Here is a 20342-nt window from a genome sequence, read left to right on the forward strand (position 1 = left end):
TGTCGCTTTAGTGAAGACTCTTTAGCTGTTTTAGTTCACTCTTCCAGGCCAGTGATCAGTACCTTTTGTCCAAAGGATCCACTAATCCCGTGCTCACCCGGCGAGCGTTACAGACAGTTGCAGATGGTTAACTCGATATTGGTTCTGACCACTTATAGCAGCATCTCTCTATAACCAGTGTCACTTTATACATATGACTGAAATTGACATGAAGAGTAGCTCCTATTTATTCTTCAATAAAAGATGTTTATTGGTAGTTTCTTACATTGACTATTAAGCAGTTAGTACTGTAAATTACATTCTCTTCTGTCATAGATTATAACTTCTATGTTTTCCTTGTACCATTTGACAAAATGGATTTAAAAAGAAAATGGCTACTTCCCTTTGTGAATTTTGTGATGTACAATAAGACTTGATATCCGTGCAAAAAATTTCCCACATTCTGAACATGAATATGGCTTCTCCCCTGTGTGAATTCTCTGATGTACAACAAGACATGTCTTATCTGCAAAACATTTGCCACATTCTGAGCATGAAAATGGCTTCTCCCCAGTGTGAGTTCTCTGATGGATAACAAGATGTCCTTTCTGTGTAAAACATTTCCCACATTCTTGACATGAAAATGGGGTCTCACCTGTGTGAATTCTCCGATGTTGAACCAGATGTGATTTATCTGTAAAACATTTTCCACATTCTAAACATGAATATGGCTTCTCCCCTGTGTGTATTCTCTGATGTTTAACAAGATTACTTGTCACTGTAAAACATTTTCCACATTCTTGACATGAAAATGGCTTCTCCCCCGTGTGAGTTCTCAGATGTGCAACAAGATTTGATTTTTCAATAAAAGGTTTTCCACATTTTGGACATGAAAATGGTTCGTCCCGTGTGTGAATTTTCTCATGTGCAACAACATTTGATTTTCTTGTAAAACATTTCCCACATTTTGAACATGAATATGGCTTCTCACCTGTGTGAATTCTCAGATGTTGAACTAGGTTTGATTTTAATGTAAAACATTTCCCACATTTTGAACATGAATATGGCTTCTTTGTTGTGTGTTCTCTCTTAAGTTCACCATCCATGCTAGAATTTTTGTTTTGTTTAACAGTCTGTGAGGAAACCAAAGATAGGAGCTGTTGAGGAGCATCATATGATAGATCTTTAATGTCCAGGGCTGGAGATATATGTGGGATACTGTGTTCTTCATAAGCACCCAGAGTGCTACTATGATCATGTGCTGTAAAATCTGAAAATATCAGATGTGACTCTGATCTGCTGGTACAGTCATCTGCCAAGAATAAAACTTCAATATATTATTTTTCAATAACACAACCTTGAATTAATAATAATTATTACATACACTGGATATCAACATTAGAGAACAATGTATGAGCACTTTTTTTCAGAAATAATGAAATCTACATTGATCAACATGTAAAGGTTTCTTTGTAAGGGGTACACCATGCCAGTGTTTTACAAAAGATCCAAAGTTTTTATTTTGCCCAAAACGTGATGATCATAAGTAGAGACCAGCAATGTCTGTGGCACAAAGAAAGATAACTATATTTTCTGAAGGTAACCACAATCACCAATTAGTAGGAAGTGTACAGGCCTTTCCTTTGAATGACTTCAGCACATCTGCGGCCACAGGACAACACTAGTCTCTTACACTACTCTGGTATGATTCTGGTCAACTCTTCTTCCAGTCTCTTCCACAGTTCTTTGACTGTTGTGGGTTTCTTGGCCATAACTTTGTCATCAAGGATTTTCTAGAGGTTTTCTATTGGGTTTAGATCAGGACTCTGGGCTGGCCATTTCATTGTTTCAATGATTTCTGTTTCAAAAAACTGCTTTACCCGTTTTGCTGTGTGACAGGGGGCATTGTCCTGCATAAAAATTGCTGGCTGATTGAGTACAAGTAAGGAACCAAGTGTTGTTGAAGAAGGTTCTGATATACACTTGCATTCACTCTGCCATGTAATGGTATGAGAAGTCCAACTCCTGCTACAGAAAACATTCCCCAAACCATGACACTTCCTCTAATACCTTTCACTGATTTCTTATCACACTTTGGTTTCAGTTTTTTCCCAGGCTGTTGACAAACATAATGTTTCTCATCAGACCCAAATAAATTAAACTTGCTTTCATCACTAAAATGAACTGTGGACCACTTCTCCTCTGTCCACACAACATGCTTCTTTTGATTCTTTTTGCTAGTGAGAGGTTTGGTCACTGCAGAGTGGGCTTTCAATCCAAATGATCTTAAACATCGTGACACTGTACAACGAGACAGATGTTTACCTGGAGTAGTGCAGAACTGGCAAGCAATTCCAGCTGCAGTGTTGAAACGATTACCCATGGAGATTCTCCACATTATCTTGTCTCCTCTTACATTTGTATAACATAAGGAACCACAGATGAAAGTTATAGGCAACAACTCAATGGATAACTACATTCAAAGGTGGGGGAGTCTTTACATTTACCAAAAGGTTTGAAATATGCCCACAGGTAACCTCACCCCTGTATAGCCAGTCAAATGAGGGGCTTACCTAGCAAGCAGATCAGCAGTTAGTCCTGGTGTACACGTGGGGTCCCCACGTGTACACCAGGACTAACTGCTGATCTGCTTGCTAGGTAAGCCCCTCATTTGACTGGCTATACAGGAGACCTTGGTTTCTATTATGTCAGCACCTATTTTTGCACTTGCATGAGGTTACCTGTGGGCATATTTCAAACCTTTTTGCAGATTCTATGTGAGATCTGAGATCCTTGCCTGGGTCACGTGGGGTTCTTTCCCCCCTCCTTCACTTACTCACTCCGTTTTTTTCTTAAATCATTGTTATGTATACCCTATGCATTGATTAAAAAAAAATGTTTATACATTTGTACTATGGTGTTATCTAGGTATTTTTCATACTTTGGTAAATGTAAAGACTCCTCCACCCTTGAATGTAGTTCTCCTCTTACATTTGTCTTGCGAGGATGACTAGCCTTCTTGGGGTTCTTGACAGAGTTTGTGATGTTGTAAAGATGCAATATTCTCGAAATCACAGACTTGGAACAACCAACTTCTCTTGCTATGGCTGATAGGGTCACCCCTTTGGCCTTTATCTGGACAACCTGCTGCCAAAGTGTTTCAGTCACTTTGGAACAGCACACGATTTTTGCAAACTCAGTGCAAACTGGAAAGTTGGGTGGTCAGTTAAATAGATTTTGTCAGATAATTAAGGAAAATTAGCTCCAGGTGCCAGATTAAAGGGAACTGGTCACCACTTTTTTGACGTATAAGCTGCGGCCACCACCACCGGGTTCTTATAAAAAGCATGTTAGAATGCTGCATGTAAGAGCCCAGGTCGCTGTGAGAACATAAAACACACTTTATAATACTTACCTAACAGTCATGCGGTGGGCCATATGGGCGTCTCCGTTCTCGGGTGCCGCGCCTCCTCTTTCGGCCATCTTCGTCCTCTTTCTGATGCCTGTGTGCATGACGTGTCTACGTCATACACACTCGCCAATCCTGCGCAGGCGCACTACAATACTTTGATCTGCCCTGCTCAGGAACTGAATTTCCGGCGAGTGTGGATGACGTCGGACGCGTCATGCACCGCAGCTAGAGAAGAAGTAGGACGAAGATGGCCGAAAGAGGTGGCGCTGGCACCGGAGAACGGAGACGCCCATATGGCCCACCACACCACCATTAGGTAAGTATTATAAAGTGTTTTTTATATTCTCACAGTGGCCTGGGCTCTTATATACAGCATGGAAGAGAAGTTTATGATGGCACTACAGAAATAAAGATTGGGATCAATCAAAAAAACACACAAGGTGTGTAAAAAATGGGATCACCAAATAGTAGATCAAATTAATCAATTTTTATTAGCAAAATAACACCAACACTGTGTTAAAACCATTTTAAAACACACAAAAAGTGTTCAGACAAACATAAGGGTTTGCATACAATAAGGCAAAACCCCACAAGCCACCCCCTCCATATAAATATGTTTCATATGAAAACACACTATAAGCCAATAAATAAAGGCAAAACCTCAACACATATAGAAATACAGGTATCAAAAGACGAACATGCCCCATTTTTCCCCGAAGAAGCCACTCTACGGGTGGCGACACGAGTTGGTTTTTTTTTTCTCTTGCCCTCCCTCCATTATGGTTGCCTCATTTGCATTTGCAGGACTTGTTCCTGTTTGCTGATTTTTCCATTCTCAAGCCTGACTGATATGGTATTTATGGAATTCTATGTATTTCATGTATGTACTAGATGCATTATATTTGCCTTTTGATACCTGTATTTCTATCTATCGGTGTGTTTTAAATGGATTTAACACAGTGTTGGTGTTATTTTGATAATAAAAATTGATTAATTTGATCTACTATTTGGTGATCCCATTTTTTACACACCTTCTTGTCTTTTTTACATTGTTCTTATATACAGCATGTTAGAATGCTGTATTTAAGAGCCCAGTGGTGGTGGCCGCAGCTTATACGCCAAAAAAGTGGTGACAGGTTCCCTTTAAAACCAATAACTTGCAAGTATCTGAAAGTGTTCTCTAATTTTGATCAGTTTTCCTTTTCATTCATCTCATTTACATTTTAAGTATGTGCTTTGGAATAAATTCAATTTATGAAATAAGCTTAAAATACTGCTAGTTTACTCATGTTGGGATATAATCACATAAGACTACACAATCACCTTAACATTTAAGAAATTGTGTGTTCTCTAATTTTATTCTCCAGTTTATATAAATTATATATTTCTATACAAAAATAAATATCAAAGCAGGGACATCTAGATTAGGATGTTAGGCCACCAGGTTTGGACTTATTTTTCACTTTGAGATTGAAGAAAACTAGGTCATATGTCCATGTTTTAGTATGCCAGTCTCTAATCTTTTTGTTAAATATGAAATAATTAAATTTAGTGAAATATTCAATGTAGACAAAAAGATCAACTTACAAAAATAGCAAAACTGTTCACCAAAATCACTTCCCATATAACAACTATAGAACAACAAACAACTGGGGAAAGTGTTTATGTAAAAATATTCAACACATAGTAAAATCTAAAGTACATTTTAACAAAACACAGAAGTAAAACATGTCCTAACTACTTAAACATACAGAAAGCTAATCTGAGTCTAGAGCTAGAGTGCATAACCTTTTGGCATCTCTGGGTCACATTGGAAAAAGAGCTGTTGTATTGGGCTACACTTTAAATATACAAACACTTATGAAAGCAGATGAGCAAAAATAAGTCCTGACAATATTCCTAATTGTACAATGGCCGTTCAGAGAGGGTTTTAAAATCAAAGTCCAAAATCAGAGTCCAAAAATTGTAACCTATAAGATAGAAAATCTGTATCATGCAAGTATGCATCATAACATTTTGCAATGCATTAGACCAGAATTGGACTGGAAGGGACCTGTAGGTGACTGGATACATAGCCACTGTAAACAACGTCTGTGTTTCTTTTCACTTTCACTACTAGAATACTTTATTTCTTACTTGCGCCTCTGATCCGTAATCACTGGTCATCTCTCCCTCCATCCTCCCCACCCATCTCACCTTCTCCTCAGATCTATTCCTCCACGTAAAACCCTGTGTCTCTCTGTTCCTTCTCATCTCTGGTGATATCTCTCCAAATCCTGGCCCTCCTCACTACATTCCCACTGTCACTTCTATCCCCCAGCCGCAATCTATCTCAAACTTTCGCAACCTTTCTAACCTTATACCAATTCACCTGTTGAAGAGAGCCATTTAATTAAATACTTAATTAACCTCGTGACATAGAGGATTGTGGGAAGTGTGTTCAATGAAATCAATTCTCTATACATAAGCCAGGCACAGATATAAAGATGGCCGCCATTTCCTGTTCTCCACACCTTGCCTGGAATTCAAAGAATGTCCAGATGTAAGAAGACCACCATATAAGGAAAAGACCCACTGGCCAAGCTAGAGGACTAACCCACAGATCAGATGACACCATGGATTCATCCACTGACGTCAGACTCGCCCATCAGCATCAACACGGATCTCCACATTGGCCAGCCCATGAACTGTCCCACTAAATGGGCATATCCGAACTTGTGTACACCCCTGGCCTATATCAATAGGCCGCATGATCTTTACTGTTCTCTTGGCTGCCATTTTTACTGTGATCAAGGAGTTTTCACATCCGACTGTGTCGGACATGATTCTTTACGCATACACTTGATCCACACCAATTAGGCCAGGCAGTAGGCAACAAGTGATCTCTGATTAAGAGTTCACCCTAACACACCCAGCTCCCCCCCCCCACTCCTGCAGTGCCTCTAACAGGAGCCCTATGGAACGCCTGCTCTGTCTGCAACAAACTTTCCTACATCCATGATCTTTTTATTACTTCTAAACTCTCCTTCCTGAGCATTACTGAAACCTAGCTCACCCCCTCTGACACACAGCCTCTCCTGCTGCACTTTCTTTTGATGGTTTCCATCTCTATCATAAGCCCCACTCCAGTAGCAAACATGGTGGAGGAGTTGGTGTGCTCCTGTCCAATAACTGCTCCTTTACCCCACTCCCACTGCCACCCTCTGTTAATCTCCCCTCTTTTGAGGTGCAATCAGTCCGCATCTACTTCCCCTGCAATCTCCGACTAGCTGTCATTTACCACCCCCAGGGTCAGCCACCACCTTTCTTGACCACTTCACCACCTGGCTAATACATTTCTTTTTCCCTGACATCCCCACCATCATTATGGGCGATTTTAACATCCTGATTGACACTTCCCACTCAGCTGTCTCTAAACTTTTAACGCGAACTTCCATCCTCGGTCTCACTCTGGTTTTCCATGGCCACTCACAAATACGGACACAAGCTGGACCTCATCTTCACCCGCCTCTGTTCCCTATCTAACCTCTCAAACTCACCTCCCCAGTCTCCCCCGTCTGACCACAACCTACTTACATTCTCCTTCCTTTTTTCACCTAGCAATCAACCCCCACTCCACAAACTTTCATACCCACACAGAAATCTCAAACACCTTGAATTACATTCACTTTCTGAGTCCCTCCTCCTGCTTGCTGACATTGCTTCATTATAGGATATAGATGTTGCTGCCAGTTTATATAACACCACAATAACTACAGCTCTCTCGATTTGGCCGCCGCCCTCATGCATACCAAAACCCGCACAATCAACAGACAACCCTGGAACACAAGTCTGACTAAAGAGCTGAGACAGGCCTTACGGGTTGCTGAATGGAGATGGAAGAGGTATCATTCCATCGAGCACTTCATCACATACAAACAGCCCCTCACCACATTCAAGTCTGCACACACTGCTGCAAAACAAACCTACTTCTCATCCCTCATATCCTCCCTGTCTCACAACCCTATATAGCTAATCAACACTTTCAACTCTTTCCTCCATCCCCAGCACTTCCTCCTTCCCCTCTTATCTCAGCTGAAGATTTCCCTTCATTCTTCAAGCACAATATCGAAAACATCAGAGGAAGCTTTGGCCCACAGTCCCCACAACCTGTCCTCATAACTACTCAGCCCTCCACTTCCATAACCAGCTTCTCAACCTTGACAGAAGATCAGTTCTCCTCTCTTTTCTCCAGATCACATCTCACCACCTGCACACTTAACCCGCTCCCGTCCCACCTCATCCCCAAGCTCACCAATCTTTATTTTGCCTCTAACCCATCTATTCAACTGATCACTAACAATTGGTGTCTTCCCCTCATGCTTTAAACATGCCTCCATCACATCCATCCTCAAAAAGCCCTCCCTTGACCCAGCCTCTGTGTAACTATCGACACATATCACTTTTCCCCTATGTCTCAAAACAACTGGAACAACATGTCTATCTTGAATTGTACTCCCATCTCTCCTCCTGCTCCCTCTTTGACTAGCTACAATCTGGCTTCCGACCCCATCATTCCAACGAAACTGCCCTAACTAAAGCCACCAATGACCTACTAACCGCTAAAGCCAAGTGATATTACTCTGTTCTCCTCCTCCTAGACCTGTCTTCTGCCTTTGACATTGTGCACCATTCCCTCATGCTACAGATTCTCTCATTTCTTGGTATCACAGACTTGGCTCTATCCTGGATTACTTCATATCTCACAGACTGGACTTTCAGCGTCTCACACTACCTCCTCCTCCTCATCTCACCCCCTATCTGTCGGTGTCCCCCAAGGTTCAGTTCTAGGACCCCCGCTGTTCTCCATCTACAACTTCGGCCTGGGACAGCTCAGAGTCTCACGGCTTCCAGTATCATCTTTACGCTGATGATACATTGATCTACCTCTCTGGACCCCATTTCACCTCCTTCCTAACCAAAATCAATCACAATGTCTATCTGCTATTGCATCCTTCTTTTCTGCTCGATTTCTAAAAGTGAACATGGACAAAACAGAACTCATCATTTTTCTCCCATCTCACTCTACCACCCCATCTAACCTATCCATCAAAGTCAATGGCTGGTCACTTTCACCAGTCCCGCATGCTCGCTGCCTGGGGATAACCCTTGACTCTGTTCTTTCCTTTAAGCCACATATCCAAGCCCTTTCCACCTCCTGCTGACTCCAAATCAAAAAGATCCATACATTCCTTGACCAAGAATCTTCAAAAACACTAGTGCATGCCCTTATTATCTCCCGGGTTGACTACTGCAGCCTTCTGCTCTCTGGCCTCCCTTCTAACACTATTGTACCACTCCAATCTATCCTATACTCTGTGCCTTGACTAATCCACCTGTCTGCTTGCTATTCCCCAGCCTCTCCTCTCTTCCAATCTCTTCACTGACTTCCCATTATGCAAAGACTCCAGTTCAAAACACTACAAAGCCATCCACAACTTGTCTCCCCCATACATCTGTGACCTAATTTCCAGGTACCTACCTGCACGCAACCTCCGATCCTCACAATGTCGCCTTCTATCCTGCCCCCTTAACTCCTCTCTCTACAATTGCATACAAGATTTCTCCCGTGCCTCCTAAATACTCTGGAACTCTCTACCACAGCATATCCGACTCTCGCCTAACGTGGAAACCAGGGCTGTGGAGTCAGAGTCGTGGAGTCGGAGTTCATTTTGGTGGAGTCTGAGTCGGTATAAAATGGACCGACTCCGACTCCTAAAATATATAAAAAAAAATTGGGTACAGTAGTTCAATGCAGAATGTGCTGAATATTTTTTCATAGGAATTTGGAAAAGTTATGAAATGTCCTATAAATGTCTGTTCTATTCCTGATCTAAGGCTACATTCACACACAGCGTTTATGCTGTGTATTTTGAGGATACGTTTGGCAGCTGGAAAAGCAGATCAGCTTTTTAAAAAAAACGCATCACCTGAAAGGTTTTTGAGCTCATAGATAATGTTTTCAATAGCAAAAGCAGATTAGAAAAACGCCACACAACCTGGCATGCTCATTCTTTGTGAGGATCTGTTTTTGAGCCCAAAAACGGATCCTCACAAAACAATGTGTCTGAATGTCATATCTTGAAACCCATTGACTTTGCTGGGATGCCCAGAGTCACTGCATTTCACAGAATTATTTTGACGTCAATGTTCGATATGTTTGTGACAAGAGAAAAATTGTTACCAAGACACTGGCAGTAAAAGATACTAAAGCTCATAACACCAGCCAGTTTTTCCAGGCCTTAGTGGAAAAAGTTCTGCAAGATTACAAACTCAAAAAAGAACAGGTTCTTGCTATTTTAATGGACAATGCTTCAAACATGATAAGTACAATTAAACTGATGAATGAGAGTAATGAACAACAGCTAGAAGAAAAATTAGGATTCAGTATGCTTGAGATGAAAGGCCACAGTGCTGTTCATGTAACTGAGGAACAAACAGATATTACAACAGAAGAACAACAAAATGATACTTTAGAATTAGATGTTGTTAAAGCAGCTTCAAAACACTTTTATATTCATCACATGCGCTGTGTTGTGCACACGCTGCAGCTGGCAATAAGAGATAGTCTGCAAGAGGGACATGCTGAAAATATGATTGGAAAAGTGAGGAAATTGGTTATTGCCGCCAGAACCCCTAAAATTGATTCCATCTTGAAGAGACGTGCTGGGAAAGGTGTAATTGTTGATCAAGCCACTTGGTGGGGCAGCACTTATTTAATGATTGAGCGATTGCTTGAACTAAAACCGTTTCTTATAGATATGGTGAATCCTCAGGTAATCCTAAATGAAGGTCAATGGACACAGGTGGCTGCATTGAAGGAATTGCTTAATGACCCATTTACCGTGACAAAAAAATTACAAGCTGAGGATTTAACTCCTGGCATTTTCATAAGGGAGTGGAAGAACTTGCTATTTTGCCTGTCCCAAAGAAGAGGTTTAATCGCAGATGGCATTTCTGCTTCAATGAAATGGAGAGAGACACTGCTATTGGAAAATAAAATTCTTCTGGCAGCTGTTTATATGGACCCAAGTCATCGTATACTGCTTGATGATCAACAGCTTACTAAAGGAAAAGAAGCTTTGAGTGAGGTAGCAGTTAGGATGAGCGGCTACAGGACTGCCAGGCGGAAGGAGGAAGGAAGGAAGGCTTGGGTCCTGACAGTGTTACTGCTGCCATATATTCATCCTCCTTAGAAGAGGAGTTTAACTTTGACAAGTATTTGGATGACATGGAGCAGGCAAAGCGTTGCCGCAAGGAAAAAGATTTCACTTCGTCTCCTATAGCAAGCAGATTGACCAGATTTCAGCAAAATTTTTCACTTGCTCTCAAAGAAATAGAAAAATTCAACCGTACATCAAAACTGACTGTGCATGAGGCAATTCCTTTATACCCGGAAATTGTTAGAGATGTTGCCCATGTGGTTACGGCTTTGCCTCCAACCCAAGTTACCGTAGAGATGTTGTTCTCTAGCCTTAAAATTATTAGGTCAGATTTGAGGTCATCTATGAAGGAGGATCTGGAGGCAAGTCTATTTCTTAGAATAAATTCATAGACTGCACAAATGTTATTTAGTATGTTTTTGTTGAAAACTGTACTTACATAGTTTATTACATAGTGTTTATATAACACTATGTAATAAACTAAGTGGCAAACAACAGTTTTCAACAAAAACATACTAAATAACATTTAGTATATTGCTTAGATTTAAGTGAAAAATGTATTTTAGTACGATGTGAACATCAGACATTTAATCATTTTTATGATACAATAATCAAGATATTTAGATAGAACATAAAATATATTTATTGGAATACAACTTTAGAAGACAAAAAACTGTAATAAATTGTAAATATATATATAGTGAGACAGGGAATATAGTTCAGCTGGGATCTTTGCTTTGGTCCAAGCGAGTGGCTATGGATGCACAGATGACAGCGACAGACTGGCAGGTTCCAAACAGCTATGGCCACTGCCGTGTTTTTTGTTTACACTTATCCCTCAGTGTTACACATGCAAAAACGGGGAAATAAACGTCTAAGGCCGTCTGGCCACTAACTAACAACAGAATGCTAACTACAAAATAAACTACAAAATAAACCTATGTAACAAACAAAACAGTATTCTCAGTATGTGTCTTACTGTGTCGGTTCCTCAGCACATCCAGTGGAGGTATGGAGTCTCAGCCCCAGCAGCCATGAGCCTGGACTGCTCTCCTCAGCAGGCTCTCTGTTCTGAATGCCTCCTGATTACCGTATATACTGGCGTATAAGACGACTTTTTACCCCCTTAAAATAATGGCTACAGTGGGGGGTCGTCTTATACGCCGGATATACATATCTTACAGTGTAAGGACCTCGGCAGCAATCTGCGGCGCCGTCACTTTAAGGCGCGCAGACATCCTGTTTTGAATTTCATCTGTGGGCGGAGCTACTGCCTTCTCAGTCCCACAGATGAAGGAGGCGAGCTTCTGTCCGGCGCTGTGTGGGCCCTCTCTCCACCGTGACCTAATCGGGTAAATGCCCTCCCCGCCTCCCCATTATGGGCCCCGGTGAGCTGCTTCTAACCCCCCAGATGTATGCCCTGCCAATCCCCCCCCCCGCCGATGCCGCGGGTGCAGGCCCCACAGAGCAGCAGAGTTGTGTGTATTTGTCTGTATGTAGCAGAGTTGTATGTGTTTGTCTGTATGTAGCAGAGTTGTATGTGTTTGTCTGTATGTAGCAGAGTTGTATGTGTTTGTCTGTATGTAGCAGAGTTGTATGTGTTTGTCTGTATGTAGCAGAGTTGTATGTGTTTGTCTGTATGTAGCAGAGTTGTATGTGTTTGTCTGTATGTAGCAGAGTTGTATGTGTTTGTCTGTATGTAGCAGAGTGGTATGTGTTTGTCTGTATGTAGCAGAGTTGTATGGGTTTGTCTGTATGTAGCAGAGTTGTATGTGTTTGTCTGTATGTAGCAGAGTTGTATGTGTTTGTCTGTATGTAGCAGAGTTGTATGTGTTTGTCTGTATGTAGCAGAGTTGTATGTGTTTGTCTGTATGTAGCAGAGTTGTGTGTGTTTGTTTGTATGTAGTCTTATACAGTGAGTATATCCCAAATTCTATATTTTTAGGGCAGAAGTTGGGGGTCGTCTTATACGGCCAGTCGTCTTATACGCCGGCATATACGGTATTTCAGCTGATCCAGTGAGGAATCAAAACCCTGGATTAAATGTGGAGAAGGGAGCAATCAGTCCCACTGCCATTCCTACTGATTGCTCCAGGAAAAACCGAACCCAAAATTACACTGAAATAAACAGGCTTCAGTGACTAACTTATTGCTGAGCCAGATATAACTTTCCCAACTTTTCCCAGCCCATTTGCATGGGCCGACCGCTCCACAATCAATACATGGAAGCATATGAAATGAACTGAGGGGAAACATACCTGATCTCTAGTACTTCTCCCCTCGGCATCTCACAATATATATAACATATTATATATATATATATATATATATATATATATATATATATATATATATACACATACATACAGTCATATGAAAATGTTTGGGCACCCCTATTAATGTTAACCTTTTTTTCTTTATAACAATTTGGGTTTTTGCAACAGCTATTTCAGTTTCATATATCTAATAACTGATGGACTGAGTAATATTTCTGGATTGAAATGAGGTTTATTGTACTAACAGAAAATGTAACCTCATTAAGCTTTGAACTTCATAGGCAGGTGTATCCAATCATGAGAAAAGGTATTTAAGGTGGCCAATTGCAAGTTGTTCTCCTATTTGAATCTCCTATGAAGAGTGGCATCATGGGCTCCTCAAAACAACTCTCAAATGATCTGAAAACAAAGATTAATCAACATCGTTGTTCAGGGGATGGATACAAAAAGTTGTCTCAGAGATTTAAACTGTCAGTTTCCACTGTGAGGAACATAGTAAGGAAATGGAAGAACACAGGTACAGTTCTTGTTAAGCCCAGAAGTGGCAGGCCAAGAAAAATATCAGAAAGGCAGAGAAGAAGAATGGTGAGAACAGTCAAGGACAATCCACAGACCACCTCCAAAGACCTGCAGCTTCATCTTGCTGCAGATGGTGTCACTGTGCATCAGTCAACAATACAGCGCACGTTGCACAAGGAGAAGCTGTATGGGAGAGTAATGTGAAAGAAGCCATTTCTGCAAGCACGCCACAAACAGAGTTGCCTGAGGTATGCAAAAGCACATTTGGACAAGCCAGTTACATTTTGGAAGAAGGTCCTGTGGACTGATGAAACAAAGATTGAGTTGTTTGGTCATACAAAAAGGCGTTATGCATGAAGGCAAAAAAACATGGCATTCCAAGAAAAGCACTTGCTACCCACAGTAAAATTTGGTGGAGGTTCCATCATGCTTTGGGGCTGTGTGGCCAATGCCAGCACCAGGAATCTTGTTAAAGTTGAGGGTCGCATGGATTCAACTCAGTAAGACGTTGAAGTTACTCTGGGGATGGATATTTCAGCAAGACAATTACAATGTTCTGGAATGGCCATCCCAGTCTCCAGACCTGAATATCATTGAAAATCTGTGGGATAATTTGAAGCGTGCTGTCCATGCTCGGCGACCATCAAATTTAACTGAACTGGAATTGTTTTGTAAACAAGAATGGTCAAATATACCTTCATCCAGGATCCAGGAACTCATTAAAAGCTACAGGAAGCAAAAAGAGGCTGTTATTTTTGCAAAAGGAGGATCTACAAAATATTAATGTCACTTTTATGTTGAGGTGCCCATACTTTTGCACCGTTCAAATTTTGTTTAAATGCGGATTGCACATTTTCTATTAGTACAATAAACCTCATTTCAATCCAGAAATATTACTCAGTCCATCAGTTATTAGATATATAAAACTGAAATAGCTGTTGCAAAACCCCAAATTGTTATAAAGAAAAAAGGTTAACATTAATAGGGGTGCCCAAACTTTTTCATATGACTGTATATATATTAAATATTGTATTACATATTTACAATTTTACAGTTTTTTTGTGTTCTAAAGTTGTATTCCAATAAATATTTTTTATGTTCTATCTAAATATCTTGATTATTGTATCATAAAAATGATTAAATGTCTGATGTTCACATTGTACTACAATACATTTTTTACTTATATATAAGCAATATATGTCGGAGTCGGAGGTTTGGCTTACCGACTCCACAGCCCTGGTGGAAACCTTCAAAAGGAACCTGAAAACCCACCTATTCAGAGAAGCCTACAACCTGCAGTAACCCTTAGTCTACTATACCGCTGCACATCTAGCTCTACTCTCACCCACCCCTAGTAGATTGTGAGCCCTCGCAGGCAGGGTACTCTCTCCTCCTGTACCAGTCTGTGCCTTGTTTTGTTCATGATTATTGTACTTGTCTACTTTTGCCCCCCTTTTTCACATGTAAAGCGCCATGGAATAAATGGAGCTAAAATATTATTATTATCACTACACTGAGCCAGGTGTATACATCATAAAGAATACACTGGGCCTGCTGTATATTCATTCTATAGGACACACAGACTTTGCTGTATACATCACATAGCATACATTTACACTGCCGTATGTACATCACACAGGAGACATTGACACTGCTGTATATACATCACATATGATATGTTGAGACTGATGTATGTAAGTCACATAGCAGACATAGCGACCCCTTAGTAAACATCACATAGAGGATGCTGAGACTGCTGTATATACATCACATAGGATACAGAGACCGCAGTATATAGACTTAGCCAGAACACGCAACCTTAGATCCTCACAAGATCTCCTTCTCTGCTCCTCTCTTATCTCCTCTTCCCACAATCGCGTACAAGATTTCTCCCGTGCATCCCCCATACTCTGGAACGCTCTACCTCAGCACATCAGTCTCTCCACTACCGTGGAAAGCTTCAAGAGGAACCTCAAGACCCACCTCTTCCAACAAGCCTACAACCTACAATAGCCCTCAGTCCAGTAGACCACTGCGCAACCAGCTCTGTCCTCACCTATTGTACCATCACCCATTCCCTGTAGACTGTGAGCCCTCGCGGGCAGGGTCCTCTCTCCTCCTATACCAGTCTGTCTTGTACTGTTAATGATTGTTGTACGTATACCCTCTTTCACTTGTAAAGCGCCATGGAATAAATGGCGCTATAATAATAAATAATAATAATAACTTGGTGATGAAAAGCTAGGAAGCAACAGTTCTGCTATAGTGGGAGTGAAAAAGGAGGGTGGAGTGTGCCAACTCTGCCCACTTATAATGTCTAACATTTGCCAGTGCTGAACCTAATCCAGGCTGTGTGCATGGTGGTTTTAAGTAAGGAATGCTAAAAATGAAATTAAAGGGTTGGTGGCCAAAAAAACTAGGCGTCGGTCCACTATGCATTTTAGCACTGCAGCCCAATGGAAATCGGTATTAGGCCACACTAAGACCCATCCATGGCTGCATGCGGTCCTTGGATAGAACACACCTAATCAAGAGACAAAAAAGGAGTATATACATATATTATCAGTTACAGCAAGACTCCTATCTGTACAATATAATCAAAATACAGCCCAATAAAACCTCTTCAGATATTAATGTGTCATTAAAGACCTTTAATGACACATTATATTTATTTTTGAGTTATTTTTTTTCTCCTCTTTTTGCAAGAGCTATTTTTTTTATTTTCAAGTCAACATAACGGCATGAGGGCTGTTTTATATATTTTTTTTGTGGTGACGAATTACTGTTTTCAATGACGCCATTCACTTTACCACATAACTTGTTGAAAAATGTGAAATAAAAATCCAAGTGCGGAAAAAATCAAGATAATCGGGAACTCCACTTTCTGGTAATCTTGTTTCTACCCCTGACGGCCCCCACATATGCGGCCACTGTTTATTCTCCTCTTCCACTAGGTGTAAAATGGTTTTAATGCGATGTTTGAAAAATAAAAAGTTCTATTATTTGATACCTGCTTGTTATACAGCTCCGAAATTATTTTTTTTTTTCCAAAAAATGGAAAATGCTTTTTTTTTCCATTATGTGAGATTTTCAGGATCGGCAACGACTTGTTTTAACACCTTAACCCCTTCCCATGAAGCCTGTTTTCACCTTCATGACAATTTTTTTTGGAACAGATTGTGGACACAATGTTGCATTTGTAGAGCCCTTGAGGTGCTAAAATAGCAGAAAACTACAGAAGAGACCCCAATTTTGATACTACACCTCCCAATGAATTCATGTATGGGTGTGACGATCATCTTGAACCTATTCATGGTTCATAGAATTTTATAGTATTGGGCTGTGAAAATTAAATATTAAATTTTGTTGCTTTAGCACAAGTTTCTCGTTTTCACATGGATAACAAGAGAAACAATAGACTGCAGGGACCATTTTTTTACATTACTGCCATTTTGGGGTATATAAGATTTTGGATTACTTTTAAGGCTAGATTCTCATTTATCCTGAGCTCTACGCTGAACGCTTACATCACATTTTTCATCCTAATGTTCAAGAATGTCACAAATGAAACTCCTGACAAATCCATTCACTATGATGAGGAGGCAGAATTACTCTTTACACTGTCTGGCTTTCTTCAGCAGCAGGACCTCAGCTGTCAGTCGAGCTTCCGGTGGTAACTGTGTGGGCACAACTCCAGCACATGCACAATCACCTGGACATACCGTTACGTCCAGGTGCAGAAAGTCACTACAAAAAAGAACGCACCAATATGTCCAATGTGGGGAAGGAGTTAAGAGATTTGAACCAACAGTTACATGATCAATAGTTCTGTGTACTGTAATACAATGATATCCCATTACAGTATATAGGGAAGATGATGGTCCCCTATGAAGCCTTAAATTTATTTTTTTTGTGAAAAAAAATAAACCTAACAACATTGTTTGGCAATCTGAAATGTTGTCATTTATGCATCAAATATTTCAGCCAATTCAATCAGATATTAACATTCAGTCTCAATGAATCGGGCCCATAAATCTACAACCAGTGACTGAGTAGAATCTATGACTTCTCTGCATTTAGTGGTCACTACTTACCTGGGTAGTCAAACATGAGAATCTCCTCTTTACACCACTCATCACCCTTCACATATATCTCTGTAGTATTAATATGGGTCAGATCTTCACCCTGAAATAAATATTGGAAAAGTCACAGACAGATGGAAAAGTCATTGGAAATTATGAGGGAAAAACAGAAAATATCATAAATTAACAAAACGATCAAAACTGACAGCAGTAGATATCACAGAGCTGCAGGTCTCCTGTATAACCCAACCTGTCCACTCCTAATTGTAACCAGCAGTCTCCATAACGAGAAAATTGTGAGAAGATCCAGACAACATCTAATGTCTATGATCAGCTTTATCCTGTCATCTCCACCAAGTATAAACCATACACCGAATTGCCACATTATTACAGACCCCCATCTAGTAGAGTGTACATTCACCTTCAGTCTTCAGAACTATAGCAATTCTATGTCATTAGTTCCAGTCTGTGTTGATCGTTCTGCAGGAATATTGGCCCTTGAGGACAGGACAGCTTTTTACAATTGCCACAAAGAAGATGGAGGTACAGACCTGCTCTGAACAGCCCAATCTACCTCATCCTTGAAATGCTCTATAGGACCAAGATCTAAAGACTGTGAAGCCCACGGAAGCAAGAAAAACGTCTATCATATTTCTGGAAGCAATTCATGACTATCCGACCAGTGTAACATTGAGCATCGTTCTGTCATAAGTGAACTTCTGCCATAACAGAATGTTTTAGCTGTATCACAATACTCTCAGTATAATCTCAACACCATTGTATGTGGATAAAACAAGACTAACGACACAACACCTTCTACACATGATAGGGAAGATTTAACGACACCTCTTCATCTACCTGATGATCCTGAGGCCCATTGGGATTTTGTTGTTTACAGTCCTGTGGAAGAAGAGGACAGGGACATCTCTCTGGTGTTGTCCTCTCACTGGATACAACTGGAGGAAACACATACAGGGACTGAATTCATTCTTACATAAAGATAATTATTGGCAGTGTATATTTAGTCCTGTCTATTACCTGGTGATGTGAGGGACTGAGGAATCTTCATCAAGACATCCTTGTACAGATCTGTGTGTCCTTCTAAATACTCCCACTCCTCCATGGAGAAATAGACAGTGACATCCTGACACCTTATAGGAACCTGACACATACAATGATATCATCATCCCCCGATCCCTTCATAGCGTTACTGTATAATGTCCCAGCATTCCCAGCAGTGTCACCTCTCCAGTCAGCAGCTCAATCATCTTGTAGGTGAGTTCTAGGATCTTCTGGCCATTCATATCCTCCTGTATCAGGGGGTGAGGTGGAGGCCCTGTGCTTGGGCTCAGGGGTCTTCCACATCTCTCAGAGACAGGGGCCTGACAGCGCTCCGTAGAGGTCTTCTTCACTACTGTGTAATCCTGGTTATGGAGAGACACATTAATAAATCTCACTACAGACATTTCCAGAGTCCTCACCTCTCCAGTTCTGTCCATCTGTTATTCCCATAGATAAGAATGATATAATGTAATGTCATCAGAGACTCTCACCTCTCCAGTAAGCTGGAAGAGAATTTCTAAGGTGAGGTGTAATATCCTCTCCGCCATCTTGTCCCTGTCCCTATCCATCCTTGATGGGTCAATCAGGAAAATTCTCTTATATAGAAGATCTGAGAGGATTCAATATTGTAGGGACCTGAATGGGGAGAAGATGACGATGTAACATCAGAAAGATCCCATGTAAGAAATCTCCGGAGCGGTTACCGGCTTCACATGATCACTACATTCAGTCCTGGCTTTGTCCTGCCCCTGGTATAATACACAATACAATTATAGTCACACACAGAGATTTATCACAGAATATCTCCAATCCAGCACCAAAATCACAGAGCAAATCTAAAAGGAAAAATCTAAAATATCTGAATCTTTAGGTCTTGTTATTACGAAACATTTAATAAAGTTATAAGGTGCATGGAACATCCACAGAGATCGGGACTAGAGATGAGGTCCGCCGGGTTAAAAAGGAAAAAAAAAGTTTGATTCAGGGCACGAACTTGACCCCAGATGCCCAACCCCATATATGTCGGTGAAGACCTGAACTTGTGTGCTGTAAAATGGTCGTAGTAACAGCTAGGGGGCTGCAAATGGAAGTGTGACGCTCTGGCAAAATCAGGTAGTCACAGATGACTGTACCCCCCACCAAGGGGACATGAATCGCCTCCTTCTTGGGAATTAACACCACACATCCCACACATAGGAAACACCAGCCACAAATCCTAGTCACCCCCCCATGACAGCTAGGACACACCAGTGGGTGGGACCAAGTGGATGGGAACGCCCACCTAGAGGTCTTGACGTGACAAGGGGTGGGAACCAGTCAGTTTGTTAGAGTTCAGAGTGGAGTGGAGAGTAAGCAGTCGGTGACAGGAGCTGAAGTACAGTGTAGTAAGGGTTGGAGCCCTTGGACCACGGGAGGACCGACTAGGTGGCAGACGGCATTGAAGGGCCACAGGCGACAGAGATCCAGTCGCGGGAGACCTGAAGTGGACCGGGGCAGGGTTCTAGCCCGTCGGTACCGACGACGGGAATCCGGTCCGGAGGCCGTGCACCCTAGGACGAGGCAAGCTTCAAGCACCTTGTTAATTGACCAGCGGGACAAGGTACCAGGCCTTGTTTCTGAGGAGTGAAGCCCACATAGAGCAGACTGGCAGCCCAACGCGGGGGATAGGGTGTCCGCCAAGAACCCATTGAGATCCCACGGGTCAGAGTTGCGGGCAACGGCTCCCTCTGTGTACAAAGCTACAGGGGAGCGGATTTCTCCCGTTCCAAGCGGGTTTAATCAACATACAGCAAGACACAAGTGCCAACCC

General features: G+C 41.4%; 1 protein-coding gene across 1 annotated transcript in view; it reads right to left on the reverse strand.

Annotated features, from left to right (window-relative positions):
• LOC142312855 (uncharacterized) overlaps positions 1–19164 on the reverse strand; it is a 155981-nt gene extending 136817 nt beyond the window's left edge. Inside the window, 6 exon segments of the mRNA XM_075351840.1 lie at positions 379–1291; positions 17483–17573; positions 18329–18426; positions 18509–18632; positions 18715–18894; positions 19024–19164. Coding sequence (XP_075207955.1) covers positions 379–1291; positions 17483–17573; positions 18329–18426; positions 18509–18632; positions 18715–18894; positions 19024–19101 — 1484 coding nt within the window. The 5' untranslated portion in view covers positions 19102–19164.
• Positions 19165–20342: the final 1178 nt, after the last annotated feature.

The sequence above is a fragment of the Anomaloglossus baeobatrachus genome, chromosome 5, assembly GCF_048569485.1.
Source record: "Anomaloglossus baeobatrachus isolate aAnoBae1 chromosome 5, aAnoBae1.hap1, whole genome shotgun sequence".
Lineage (NCBI taxonomy): Eukaryota > Metazoa > Chordata > Amphibia > Anura > Aromobatidae > Anomaloglossus > Anomaloglossus baeobatrachus.